At 39.2% G+C, this 14,523-nt stretch overlaps 1 protein-coding gene and 1 pseudogene across 1 annotated transcript; both read left to right on the top strand.

The window, feature by feature from the left end:
- LOC130553163 (complement C3-like) overlaps positions 1–14,523 on the top strand; it is a 32,808-nt pseudogene that overhangs the window by 16,396 nt on the left and 1,889 nt on the right.
- On the top strand, positions 1,492–14,358 carry LOC130553167 (complement C3-like). Its single transcript, XM_057331947.1, has 33 exons — positions 1,492–1,562; positions 1,645–1,840; positions 1,963–2,131; positions 2,245–2,318; positions 3,201–3,289; positions 3,409–3,491; positions 4,413–4,500; positions 4,652–4,754; positions 4,831–4,951; positions 5,111–5,226; positions 5,308–5,454; positions 5,536–5,739; positions 5,825–6,088; positions 6,141–6,254; positions 6,328–6,457; positions 6,740–6,811; positions 8,133–8,327; positions 8,870–8,987; positions 9,152–9,243; positions 9,333–9,472; positions 9,597–9,809; positions 9,905–9,965; positions 10,048–10,131; positions 10,202–10,405; positions 11,293–11,368; positions 11,452–11,608; positions 11,775–11,934; positions 11,973–12,083; positions 12,134–12,333; positions 12,436–12,591; positions 12,794–12,853; positions 12,945–13,035; positions 13,116–14,358. Exons 1-33 carry the CDS (start codon positions 1,492–1,494, stop codon positions 13,166–13,168), a joined length of 4,212 nt encoding a protein of 1,403 aa, XP_057187930.1. The 3' UTR covers positions 13,169–14,358.

Below are 14,523 nucleotides of genomic sequence, written 5' to 3'. Positions count from 1 at the left end.
TATTAAGTTTTAGATCAATAAATAATAATGCATTATTCTTTTTAAATATATATTTTAATGCTGATATTTAGTAATATTTAATATTAATGTTTTCTTTATAATTACACCAGTAGCAGACCACATTTACTGTTAGCTGGCTGCATTTTTAAGGTTAAAGTATGCGCGTATGCTACAAGATAAGAAGTGAAGTGTCAGACTATCAACACATGTGAAATGAAACACAATCATTAAAAAAGTTCAAAATCTTCAGCTATTACTGAATTTATGCAGATGGGTAGAGCAGAAAACACGAAGCAAATATTCTTGACAAAGTTTCATAAAAGTAAATGTACTGTGTTTTCCAACCTAGATCAATATAGCGGCAACAAATTTACCAAAGGTTGAATTTGCACAACAGGTTTCACGTGATTTATGGGAAATCTCACTGCAGTCAGCCTTTAACAAATAAACATTCATGCAGTTGAATTTCCAAAGATTTATATGAGCACACATTCAACACATGACAATAAAAAGTTAAATATTTAAAGGAGTAGTTCACTATAAAATTAAAATTTCATGATAATTCACTCATCCACATGTCAAGCTGTCCGTGTGTTTATTTCTTCCGTTGAAAACAAATTGAGGCTTTTGTGGAAAGGTTTCCAGGGTTCTTCTGCATACAATGGACTTCAACGGGGGGCTGTTGGTTAAGGTCCAAATTGCAGCTTCAAAAGGCTCTACACGACACCAGCCTTTGAAAAGGTGTGTTATAGCGAAACGATTAGTCATTTTCCAAGAAAACAAAAAAATGATATACTTTTTAAATAAGTACATGGCTTCTACTGCCTCCGCAATGCACGTCCACAACTTCCATATTACGAAATCACATTGGAAAGGTTAGATTTCAAAAGATTTAAACATCCCTGATATGCCCACGAACTGACCATTTTAAACAATAATCTTGTATAACGTGTCATTCAGTTTCAGAACTTTTGAAAGGTCTTCTTTCTCCACACTCGTAAACACTGGGTCGGTACTATCCGTACATGGACACGCATCATGGAGGCACTCCGAGGCAGTGCAAGCCATATATTTATGTTTAGTATTTTAAGTATTCCATTTTTTTGCTTTCTTGCAAAATGAATAATCGTTTCTCTAGACAACACACATATTCATCGGCTGGTGTCGTGTAGAGCCTTTTGACGCTGCGATGAAACTGAAATTTGTACCTTATCAAACAGCGCTCGACGTTCGAGTCGGTGAAGAACCCTGGAAAGCTTTTCTCAAAAGCCTCAATTTGTTTTCGACAGAAGAAATAATCTCACGGACGGAGTGAATTTTCATGAAATTTTAATTTACTGTGAACTATTCTTTGAAGAAAGATGAATACAAACGTTGGCAATGTGCCTACTGCTGTGTGTGTGTGTGGTCATCTTGGATAGGCAAAGGTGTGTTGACATAATATTGGACTGCACAAACACGAGCAGACGCTCACAGTAACAGACAGTCAGGATGAATGTGGATCTGCTGTGGTCGACTGTTGTTCTTCTCTCTTCACCTCTCCTCACATTATGTGACCCGCTGTAAGTATTCAAAACACTCTCAACATATACGTTCATTTAGATATCTGTGTTTGAGATGTAAAACTGGATTTTTTTATTTTAGATATGTCGTATCAGCTCCTAATTTGCTGAGGGTTGGTTCCTTCGAGAACGTGTTTGTGGAGGCTCAGGATTACTCTGGAGAAGATCTGAACGTGAAGATCATGGTGAAAAACTTCCCGCGGAAAAATGTAGAGTTAGTGTCCAAATCCGTGACGCTGAGAAAAGAAAACAATTTTCAGCTGCTCGCTGATATACAGGTGAAACGGTTGTGTGCATTGACTTGTGTGAATCAGTTTGTATAGATTTTATTTCATTTTGCTTTAACTTTAAAGGCATTTTATTTGGTGTTTTCAGACAGATTTCTAAATATTTACTTCAGATTTCAGACAACAGGGACTTTTTCTCTGACGATCCTCTGGAGAAGCAGTATGTGTATCTACAAGCTCAGTTTCCTTCCAGACTTCTGGAGAAAGTCGTCATGGTGTCATTCCAGTCGGGATATATTTTTGTGCAAACAGACAAAGCCATATACACGCCTGCTAGTACAGGTGAGAAAAACGCGTTCTGAGACTTGATTGGATGTCCTGCAAATTACAAAATGAAATCCCAATAAAGTCTTTTCTGGAGAAAATTAAAGTTTGATGTGTGTGATTTTCTGCAGTTCAGTACAGAATCTTATCTGTGACTCCTGGTCTTCAACCTCTGGAACATTCTGGAATTTCATTGGATATTGTGGTACTTTTACACTGTTTATCAGCCACCTTATTTATGTCTTTTTCATCCATTGTATGTCGATGATTGAATGTAGTTTTGCAATATAATAATAGTTTTATAATATATTGTCTAGTAATCTTATAGTATAAACTATTATTAGCCTATATACTGTATTTATATTTATTATATAGTATATTTTTCATATACTTCTTGTATTTAAATGTAATAATATATAATGGATAAATAAATCGAATAATATATACTTTATGTTGTTAAAATAACTGACTGACGCATGCGCAGAGGTAGATACGCCTAACGTGTAGTGCTGCGTGCGTTCCAGACACCTCGGGTTTAGGATAGTTCATAAAGTTAAACACAGAAATGATTTACTTTTGTTGTACTTTTATTAAAATACTGTTATTGGTACTAAATGATGTTTGTAATGTTGTTTTAGTGTTACTAAACTTTGATAATGAATCCAGACGCTATTTACGAGTAGGTGGGAAATATTGTAAGTCTGAAACGCTTTCCACTCGCTCTGTCCAAACCCCGCCTATTAAATGCATGTGGACCAATCAGATGCCAGCAAACTTGACCGCGCAAAGTGATTGACAGCCAGAGTGCGGAGCGCGTGCTACAGCTGCCGAATGCGCATAGCGTTATCGACTGTTGCGCTGGCAGTTTCGGTTTTAAACGCGAAGGAAGCGGTGATTTATGTCAAATAGACGAGTTTTACTTGCGTTATAAAAATGCTTTCACGACTCGAGTGCACTGTTGAATGTGGTAATAATAAACACATTTGATTTGCTGTCAGGCGGGGTTCAGAAAGTCTGGAGGCTTTACAGAGAAATGGAATTTTCCAGTTCAAACGGTTATTTATTAATTACCAATTTCTCCTTAAAGAATCCTCAGGGCATCACAACTATGGGAGAGGTGGTTTTTCCAGATAAGGGGATAAAGTCAAGCAAATACGCCATACCTGCACTCGCCAGGTGCGTTCATACTGTAAACTAGATTTGAATTTGATTGATCTGTGGTGTAATTTGTCATTAATGATTCTTTTCAGGCTTATAATGCTATGTGTTTGCGTGGTTGGTGTTTTTATTTGTAGTCCTGGCATCTGGAAGGTGGTTACAAAGTTCAAGAACACTCCACAGAAGAACTTCACAGCTGACTTTGAAGTTAAAGAATATGGTAACTATTTTCATTATATATATATTTTTTTGTGAATAATAAAATTAAATATTTACATTTGCGGTGCAAAAGTTTGTTTTGCATTTTGGTTATGAAATGTCATTTTTTAAAATTATATACCAGCAAACATTCTGAGTATAAATATGGTTTAAAATAAAACAATACAAAATACCCAGACAATGATTAAAAAAAGCATTGTGCCTTTCTATGTAAGCATGCTGTATGTAATGCTCCAATGGTGCTTATTTGGTTCAATCATTGTAAAGTGTTTTTTAATGTAGTGTTTGATGTCATGAAACGCAGGTAAGAACCCAATTGCAGGCAGCGGGGATGAAGGGATAACAAAAAACTTTATTCAACAGAAGATAAACACAAAACAAGAACCCACGTGGGGGTAAAACAATAACAAGGGATAAACTGGGACAAAGACTAACTAAATACTAGACTAACAAACAAAAGACAAGAACTAAACTCAACACTTACAACGATGAGACAGGGGAATCCACAACAGGAACACAAACATGAGCAGACTGTAAGCACGACATGAAACCACGTTGCAACCACACCAAACACAATGACCAAACACTGGACAATGAAACATGAGGGTATATATAGATAAGACAAACGAGGGATAACGTCACAGGGCAGGTGTGGGTAATGAAACACTCAGGGAAGGATAACAAGGAAACGAGATGGCGGGAACAGAGAGACGAGACACTGGAGAGAACGTATATTATTGTCAAAAGGACAACAATATGTTTCTCTCCACACATAACCAAAGGCTTTGTCATGACTGCTACAGGACCAAGAAAAACATGACTAAATGAAGCAGAGCCATGACAGTTTGATATTATTTAAATGGAAAATTACCCCAGGCTTCTTGTTATTAAATAATTATTGTTATGTGGGTTTGTTTTGTAGTGCTTCCCACTTTTGAAGTCACATTATCGCTCAGCCACTCGTACTTTTCTGTCAATGATGAGAGTCTTACAGTCGACATCCTGGCCAAGTAAGAGCAATACGTGTCTAATTTGTTCAGTAAAATGTGTTTTTATCTATCACTGTTAATGTTTGTTCTTTAAATATTTTCTCTTGTTTGGATGTGTTTACCCCATTACACTACGATTCTCATGCTACTAATACTGTACAAATCTTCCCAGGTACCTGTTTGGAAACAACGTGAACGGCAATGCGTTGGTGGTGTTTGGCGTGATGGACGATGAGAGAAAAACAAGTATACCTTCCTCACTGCAAAGAATCTCGGTGAGCTTTACAGCCGAATGCGCATAAACCTGAACTTGCATATTGAAATGATGAAGGCTGATTTTGGCTCGTGCAGATTTTAGATGGAGAGGGTCAAGCCAAGCTCACAAAGACGATGATCCTTCAGACTTTCCCAGATATCTACCCACTGGTTGGACAGTCGATTTACATCTCAGTCAGTGTTTTTACAGACAGTGGTAAGAGATCTTACTGGAATATTAGCAGGATAAATGCCGTTGGGGAAAGGGATTTCGATTTTTGTGGTTATGTTTAGTGTTGCAGGTGAAGTTAGTTACACAGTGCAAGTGTCTGTGCTGATTTCAACTATTTTCGTCATGATGTTGTGTGTGTTTCAGGCAGTGAAATGGTGGAAGCACTCAGGAGAGGGATTCAGATTGTGACGTCACCGTACACCATCCGGTTCAAGGGAACACCCCAATATTTCAAACCAGGAATGCCATTTGATGTCTCGGTACGAAACATGGACTTGCGAGCAAATTTCAACGAAAGTTGGCATATGGTCAATACACACATTTCATTTTCTTTCTGAAAGGTTTACGTAACGGATCCTGACCAAATGCCTGTTAAAAATGTGGATGTGGAGATCAATACTGGAGAGGTCAGAGGTCGAACAAAGGGCAACGGCATCGCAAAGTTTACCGTGAACTCTCAAGAGGGAACGTCCACGCTAGAGATCACGGTAAGACCAGTTACTTGTTTGGTTTTGGTCTTCATCAAGATGGCATTGCATCGCATGTAGAAATAATCTTTTATCGTGCAGGCACAAACCAATGATCCGCATTTAACAGATAATGAGCAGGCAGTGATGAAGATTACAGCAAAGGCTTACTTGACTAAAGACGCCTCCAAAAACTACCTGCATGTCGGCATTAGTGCTGCGGAGCTTCAGATCGGAGATCAGATTAAAGTCAATCTGAACACAGGGAGAAGTCCTGGAGCCACAGATCTAGATTACACCTATTTGGTGAGAGACACTCATACGGTTCCATCCGTTTTACATTGCATTAATATTAATATTGTCTTGTATGCATAAATGTCCTTATTTTCAGATCATCAGTAAGGGGCAGATCATAAAGGTGGACAGGTTTAAGAGAAGAGGACAGTCTTTAGTAACTCTCTCTCTACCTGTGACCAAAGACATGGTGCCGTCTTTCCGCTTCGTGGCGTATTATCACGTGGGATCAGATGAGGTGGTGTCTGACTCCGTCTGGGTTGATGTGAAGGACACGTGTATGGGAACGGTAAGATTGAAACACATCCCATGTCTGTCCCACTCCCATCTTTTTCGTATATTCTTCATAAATCGGCATGTTGTGTGCTTGACAGCTGACGGTTCAGGTGAACGAGCCTCAACCGATCTACGAGCCCGGTGGTGTGTTCAGCTTGCAGATAACTGGAGATCCAGGAGCTAAAGTTGGGCTGGTGGCGGTGGACAAGGCTGTGCATGTCCTCAACAAGAACAGATTCACACAGTCGAAGGTGACGCATCTTCATCAAGTAAACAAAACGCAATCTGTTTTTTTAGTGACATAATGTCTTGAACTGTCTGTAGATCTGGGACGTGATCGAGAAACATGACACAGGTTGTACAGCGGGCAGTGGAAGAGACAGTATGGGGGTTTTCTATGACGCTGGTTTGATGTTTGAGTCCAGCACCGCTGGAGGAACCAACACCAGAACAAGTAACTCTTCATTTTTTCTTTCCGATATCTTTTTAGTTATTTCATCTCTGCTGTTGTTCATGAAGGTACAGTTTCCCATGTTAGTCATATGAGTACTTATGGAAACCTCTTTAGTGTTTCAAACTTGGCTTTCGTTGTCATTGATCTATTTTCAATTTAAATAGGTTTGAATACAAATACAGTATTTCTTCTGTCTTATATGATGTCGGCTTTACACAGGTAAAACAACAATCTGAAGTGACATTCTGAGGTCATCTAATCTAATATTTACTTATCTTGTAGTGCAGGGTTGTCCCACACCTTCGAAGAGAAGACGTAGATCAAATAATCTTCTGCAAGTTACCACTACACTGGGTGAGAAACTGGACCTTTTGTTTTACACTTTACATCTGTTGAATAAAAATAATGTTATTAAGCAAACGAGGAATAACATCATACCTGCCTCATCCACTCAAGCAGCACAGCCTGATGCTTGTGTGCTAACCAACGGATCCACATCTACAGTGCTTTGTGAAAATTCTAAACTCTTCTGTTATCCAATTTCTCTTAAAGCACAGAAATGAATTTGTTTATTCAAACCCAGAGGTGAATCCCTTTCTGAAGCACAAAAATGAATCTGTTCATTCAAACTTAGAAATTAATCGTTTGTTTAGCAAAAAATGAATTTGTTCATTCAAACTCAGAAGTGAATCTGTTTTTAAGCACAGAATGAATCTGTTCATTCAAACTCAGAAGTGAATCTGTTTTAAGCACAGAATCAACCTGTTCATTCAAACCCAGAAGTGAATCTGTTTTTAAGCACAGAATCAACCTGTTCATTCAAACCCAGAAGTGAATCTGTTTTTAAGCACAGAATCAACCTGTTCATTCAAACCCAGAAGTGAATCTGTTTTTAAGTATAAATTGAATCCGTCAATTCAAACCCACAAGTGAATCTGTTTTTAAGCACAGAGTGAATATGTTCATTCAAACCCAGAAGTGAATCTGTTTTTAAGCACATAATGAATCTGTTCATTCAAACTCCGAAGTGAACCTGTTTTTAAGTATAAATTGAATCTGTCAATTCAAACCCACAAGTGAATCTGTTTTTTTAAATGCAAAAATAAATCTGTTAATTCCAACCCAAAAGTGAATCTGTGTCTGAAGCACAGAGGTGAATCTGGTTTATCAAACACAGAAAGAAATCAGTTTTTTTCAGGCACAAAAATGAATGTTCACACAGATGTGAATCTGTTTTTGAAGCACAGAGTAATTCTGTTCATTCACACTCAGAATTGAATCTGTTTTATTAAGCAAAAACATGAATCTGTTCTTTCAAACCCCAAAGTAAATCTGTTTCTGAAGCAAAGGAGTGAATTTGGTTCATCAAGCACAGAAAGAAATCATTTTATTTCAGGCACAAAAATGAATCTGTTTATTAAAACTCAGAAATGAATCTGTTTTATTAAGCACAAAAATGAATCTGTTTATTCGAACGCAGATATGAATCCGTTTTTTCAAATACAGAAATGGATCTGTTTATTCTAACCAAGAAATGAATCTGTTTTTTTTTTCAAACCCAGAAATGAATCTCTTCTTTCAAGCACCAAAATAAGTGTTATTTTCAGTCCGTTTTTTGGTACAGCTCGCTTTCTTGCATTATTCTCATTGTGGTACTCTGCTGTTGTGTGGTCAGCTGGTAAATACTCCGGCGATGTGAAGAAGTGCTGTGTCGATGGAATGAGAGACAATAAACTCGGCTACACCTGTGAACGACGAGCCATGTACATCGAAGACGGACAGGAATGTGTCCAGGCCTTCTTACACTGCTGCAATGATGTGCTATCTCAGAGCAATGAAGCTGGAGAACAGGAGATGCTTCTGGCTCGAAGTAAGTAACCTACAGTACATACTGTTCGTTGTCTTGCAGATTTCCTCAAGACACACATAGGCTACCTTTATTTTAGTACAAACTTTTATGACCTGTATTTTGAAGCTTTGAATCTGTATTGCCCGTATCAAACCATTCTCAAATATAGTGTAATGAAAGTCAATGGAAACCGTGTCTGTAATTAAATTACAAATGCAAATTTTAGTTCAATGAAATGTGACGGTTTAGGGCAGGGTTCGGCAACCTAAGTACTATCGGCACGCTGAAAGGAAATCAACGGCACTTCAAGCACATGCAGTTCAAGTAGCAGTATGGGATTTTGTGGTGTCTGGTGGTGGCACGCTGGTGTGTGTACCGTCACAGAAAACAATTTCTATATATATTTGTTGATATGGCACAGTGATTACCCATAATTATTTTTTAAAAGGACACGCCATGTCAAATGGTTGCTGACCCCTGGTAACGACATGGAAGTGGGTTAATGATGTCACATAATTGGAGTTTCTGTAACTTTCAGTATTGATTTCTGTGAACCTGCACAGGTGAGGACGACGACTATTATGAAAGTTTTGATGAAATCACATCCCGTACGCAGTTTCCAGACAGCTGGCTCTGGGGTGAGGAGGTTCTGCCTCCCTGCCCCACGAATGTCAAGTTATGGTGAGTATGACACACGGAGCAAGTGATTTTAAATGAGCAGATAACAGAGTAAAAGAGCTGCGTAGTTCAAACTTTACCTGTAGATTTATACACAGTAGGTCACAGAGTATTATGTTCAGTGATCTACCTAAACACGTGTCTGTCACTTCTTCCCTGCGTTCTAGTCAAACAACATCACTTGTCAAAAACAAACTTTACCTGAAAGAATCCATCACTACCTGGCAAATCTTCGCTGTCAGCCTGTCGAAAACCCACGGTGACCAGACCGTCACGTATAATTATTTATTGAAACAATTTTCAGCGTTGCTGTAGCGTAACTCTCTCGTACCTCGTTCTTTTCTAAAGGTATATGTGTGGCGGATCCTCTCGAGATGATCGTTTACAAGAATTTTTTCATCGAGCTGAAGATCCCGTACTCGGCTGTGCGCAACGAGCAGCTGCAAATCAGGGCCATCATTCACAACTACACCAAAAAAAAGCAGAAGGTAAGTGTTCTATCCTCGTTCTTCAAAACGTTTTCACAAACTTGATTCATGTGAACATGTCCTGCAGGATGTCAACACGTCTTTCAGATGAAGCGATATCTGCTGTTGGTTGTTTCTCCACCAGGTGCGGGTGGAATTCACAGAGACCGAGCACATTTGCAGCTCGGCCAGCGGGAAGGGCGCGTACTTGACGGACGTTGAGGTTGATACCATGTCCTCCAGGAGCGTCCCGTATGTGATTATTCCTCTGGAGCTGGGCAACCACTGGATAGAGGCGAAGGCTGCGGCGTACGATTCGGTCCAGAATGACGGAGTGAGGAAGATCCTGAAGGTGGTGGTACGTCTGAAATTCATCATTTTTGCAAACACTGGAGGTGACGTGACACATTTCACAGTAAACGGATTTCTTTCTTTATTTCTCTGTCTCTTCAGTCTGAGGGTTTGCTGAGCATGGTGCAAGAAAAAAATGTCGAGCTCAATCCTGCTAAGATAGGTGACGTGTCCTCAACTCTAAAAATTCAAAACGTATACTGTGCCAGTCTTTATTCATCTTCCGGTCTTTACCTGTATGACAGGTGCGATACATGTGTCCGTCAGGAGCCACAAGCCAATCGCTCAGGTTCCAAACACACCGGCCAACACGTACATCTCTGTAACAAGTAGGTATCTGCTCGAATGTCTTAGTGATGCCATGAAACAGATTGCTCAGACCTTGTTATGTTCCTCAAGGTAAGAATTTCAGTGCTCTGGTTGAGCAGGCCATCAGTGGAGATGTCATGGGTCAGTTTATCGTCCAGCCCCGGGGTAATGGAGAGGAGATCATGATCCACATGACTTTATCTCTTATTGCTGCTCATTATCTGGACAGCACCAATCATTGGGACGCTGTAGGCATGGACCGCCGAAATGAAGCCGTCGACCATATCAACACAGGTCAGCGGACCCTCGCGTTAATATCAACACATCATCTATAATATAACATGATTTTTGCTCTATTAAATAAGAAAAGTATTTTCTTGGAGGTGATTGGAACGTGGAATGTGGGCGTTTATATAACAGGATGGATCGGGTTGTTGGAAGGGAGGGGTGTAAAAAGTACTGACGCCATCCACAGAAGAAAGACTACAGAAATCATTACGTTTGTTTTCATGTCGACTAACGACTAAAATGAAGTTGATATTAAATTAAAGCAAATGTTTACTTTGCAGCGCATGCCTACACAAAATATTAGACCGAACAGAACCCTTAAAATGTAATATTCTATTGACCTTTATTAGACCTAACTATATACAGCTGAGGGAATAAAATGAAGAGACCATTTCAAACGTTAATTTAATCGGCATTTCTAGATGTATTGTGGTCATTCCAGTCTAGTGTTTGTTGAATTTCAACAAAATCAAACCTCAGTTGTGACATAAAGTCATCCAACAGCAATGTGAAAGACTGACAGCATGACAAGACACATGAAAACTGTGATAAATCATAGTTATCAATCTTTTTTTATAAGAAATCTGTTGTATTGCTCAAAAGTGAATCTGAACTTGTTTTCTTTGCAGTATTTGTGGTCTGAAAAAAATACAGAGCATCTTTTCTGTTATTTTCACCTGTTTCTCCATTTCATGCAAATAAATGGAAATAAAAACAATACTTTTATTTGAATTTTGGGACAAATAGTAGTTCGCAGAATGAAACAAAATGATCATTTAACCTAAACACATACTTGAAAATAGTACATTTTGAAATAAATAAACTTATTTTGAAATGGTCTCTTTTTTTCTGCCGCTGTATCTTAAGATGTTTCCAATGTCTCTTTTTTCAAGGTTATCAACGTGTGCTGCGTTTCCGTAAAGCGGACGGGTCGTACGCCGCCCTGATGAGCACGCCTAGCAGCACATGGTCAAACAAAATGATTTCTTAGAAATTATCTGCTTCATCAATGATACGGTTTCTTACTCTTGTCTTATGCGATTTCTTTGCAGGTTGACGGCATATGTGGCGAAAGTCTTTGTGATGGCCAACGATTTGATCATCGTAGAGGAGAAAGTGCTCTGCAGCTCCCTCAAGTGGTTAGTCAAAAAACAGCAGCCAGACGGCACGTTTAAAGAGGACGCTCATGTAGTTCATGAAGAGATGATTGTAAGTGCGGCTTAAGCAAATAACGTAAAATTTTCTTTTAACAGTTTTATTAGCATGGATAAGATCTTTTCATCTGCCCAATGTCAACATTTAGAAAAATGCTTGAATTATTATTTTAAATATAATAAAAATTCATTTTGTACATAATGTATTTGTGTTGAATCAGGGTGATGTACGGGGTAAAGACGCAGACGCCTCTCTGACTGCGTTCGTCCTGATCGCCATGCAGGAGGGCAGTGAGATTTGTGCTCGATCTCTTCCCGTGAGTCCTGCACACAGCCCTGTGATGTCACAGCCGTTTTACACCCGAGCGTCTCTCACATTGTGTTTTAATAACAGAATCTTAAGGACAGTATTAACTGAGCCATTCTGTATCTGACGCTCAGAGTTCACAGTCTGACCAACCCTTACGCTGTTGCCATGACCTCTTACGCTTTGGCTCATGCTGACAAACTCAACAAAGACATCTTGATGAGTCACTCCAGACAGAACGATGGTCGGTAACCAATTAAAACATTCAAAGAGAAATATATGTTTTTCTCAAATATTTATCCTCAGCAGCTGGTACTTTTTGGCAAGTTCCCGGGCCGCACCGTCACTCTCTGGAGGCCACGGGCTATGCCGTGCTCGCCCTGGTGAAGGCGAAGGATTTCGTGACAGCAGGACAGGCCGTGCTCTGGCTGGCGAGACAAAGAGATCGGTATGGAGGTCCAGGCACCACACAGGTACAGTAAAGAAAATCCTACAAATGTTAATCTCATACCACGCTAAAGTTAAAATATCCTTATTTATTCGATTTGAAACTAGTCTTCCGGTCCTTCTCCTAGGCAACCATCATCGTTTTTCAAGCCGTCGCTGAATATCGCACGCAAGCGAAGAAGCAGGACTTTAATCTGGATGTTGAGGTTTCTGTGGAGGGAAGGAAAATTAATAACAGATGGACGTTCACGCGGTCCAACAATTACGTCACGCGTTCTGAGAAGGTGAGAGGGCGAATGGAAATAAACACATGAATGATTCGTCTTTGTTTTAGGGACGTTTTGGTTCAAATGTTTAACCCTTTCATGTATGAATCTATGACAACCTCAGGCAGAAATTCTATTGCTATTAGGGAATGTAAGAAAGAGATTTTTAGATTCAAATATTATTTCTATTTAAGTCGTTTTTTGATGTTTTTATGAACAGGTGAAGCTTACGCAGAACTTCAACATCACTGCACGAGGGACGGGAGCGGCCACACTCTCTGTCAGTATTCACACACACAATTTTACAGTAGTTTTGTGTTAAACGTGTATTATGTCGATCTCACGTCTGAAGTCTCGTTCTGGTCTCGCAGGTATATACTCTGTACTACGCTTTGCCTGAAGAGAAGGACGGCGATTGTGAAATATTTGATCTCAGTGTGCAGATGACAAAAGAGCGTCAGGGTGATAAAACATCACAGTTGCACAACTCGACTGTACATGTTTTTGTTCAGAAATACTTAATATTGTTATTCTGCATGTAGCGTCTTATCCAGGAGCCATTGAAACGTATCTGCTCACGATCGAAACCATGTAGGTGTACGATCACATCGATCTTTCCATGTACAGTATTAGGCTGTGTTCACACTTGACTTCTTTTTTGACAAGAAAATGTTGACAATTGTGCTTTTTTAGTAAAGCATAAAAGCTTGCAGCGTTGTGGTTACAAATAGCAGCTGGCAATGACTTCGGAGGCAGCGTTTGTGCACGAAGCTCAGAGAAACAGATTCAGACAGGCTTCATAGGCAGCGTTATAAATTATAAACAGACAACGTCTTTGCAATAACCAATCACATATTTAAAACTACAATACAAATGTCTGGCTATAAATGCAATCAAAAGTGATTGAAAGTGAAAATGAAACGTACATTTATACAAAACTATGCTCCAACCGGCATTTCGGCCGCCATTTTATTTTTTCGAGCTTGATCCTGCTCGACCAATCACCTTCCTCGCATGTTGTTATGGAAATGACAGGTCTCGCCAGTCGGTTGTCATTGGTTAGCTGTGAAAAAGGTGTTTTTGTTTTCAGAAAACTTTTTTCAACTTTAAAAGACGCTCTGGGCTACAGAAAAACACGCCAGCGCTGGCTTTTAAAAAAGCGATCAGGACTTATTTGAAGACACGATTTACTCCATATGATTATAATGTAAAACAGACGCTAGCAGCTTCAAAAAAGAAGTAAAATCTGAATATAGCCTTAATCTACAGTGCTATGTGTGATTGCCAGTGAGCACGCAAGCTAAACAAAACTAGCTTTAAAGTCCCAGTGAAATAAATAAATACAATTCTTTTTTTTTCATGAAATGTTACAGCGTTTGTTGTAAATAGCTTATCAATGTATGACATTTTCTTTTTAAAATTCATGTACCCTCATAATCTTCAATTATAATCTGAAAATGCACTCTGTCCTGAAATGACTATCCACCTCAAATGACGTATGTTAGACGGCTTGGCCGGAGGGTCTGTTAACTCCTCCCCTTCAACCGTCAGTCTGCTGCCAGTTTCATTTCAAAATCAATGCAACAGCTGTTTTTACACATCCAATCAATTCGCAGTGAAAAGCAAGCCACGCCCACTAATGTTCTCCTTTGAAATTCCTTTTCACTCTGAAATGTGTCAGAATATGGAAGTAAAAACGATCGCAACTTCCGGTTCACGGGGACTTTAAGTGCAGTCGTTTTGATTGATGCTTCGATGTTTTTGATCTACGCCACATTGTCATCTGTGCAGTTTGAAGAATCCCGACGGAGATGCTGCCTTGTCTGTTTTGGATATTGGCCTGCTGACGGGATATAAAGTGGATGATAATGATCTTTCACAGGTAAGAAACAAACAAAAAACTAAATTATTTCAAGACACAGAGAGCGTATGCTAAAATCCAAACATCTT

The sequence above is a fragment of the Triplophysa rosa genome, linkage group LG4 (assembly GCF_024868665.1).
Source record: "Triplophysa rosa linkage group LG4, Trosa_1v2, whole genome shotgun sequence".
Classification (NCBI taxonomy): Eukaryota; Metazoa; Chordata; class Actinopteri; order Cypriniformes; family Nemacheilidae; genus Triplophysa; species Triplophysa rosa.
The sequence above is the reverse complement of the archived record's forward strand: the minus strand, read 5'-3'. Positions and strand labels throughout refer to the sequence as shown.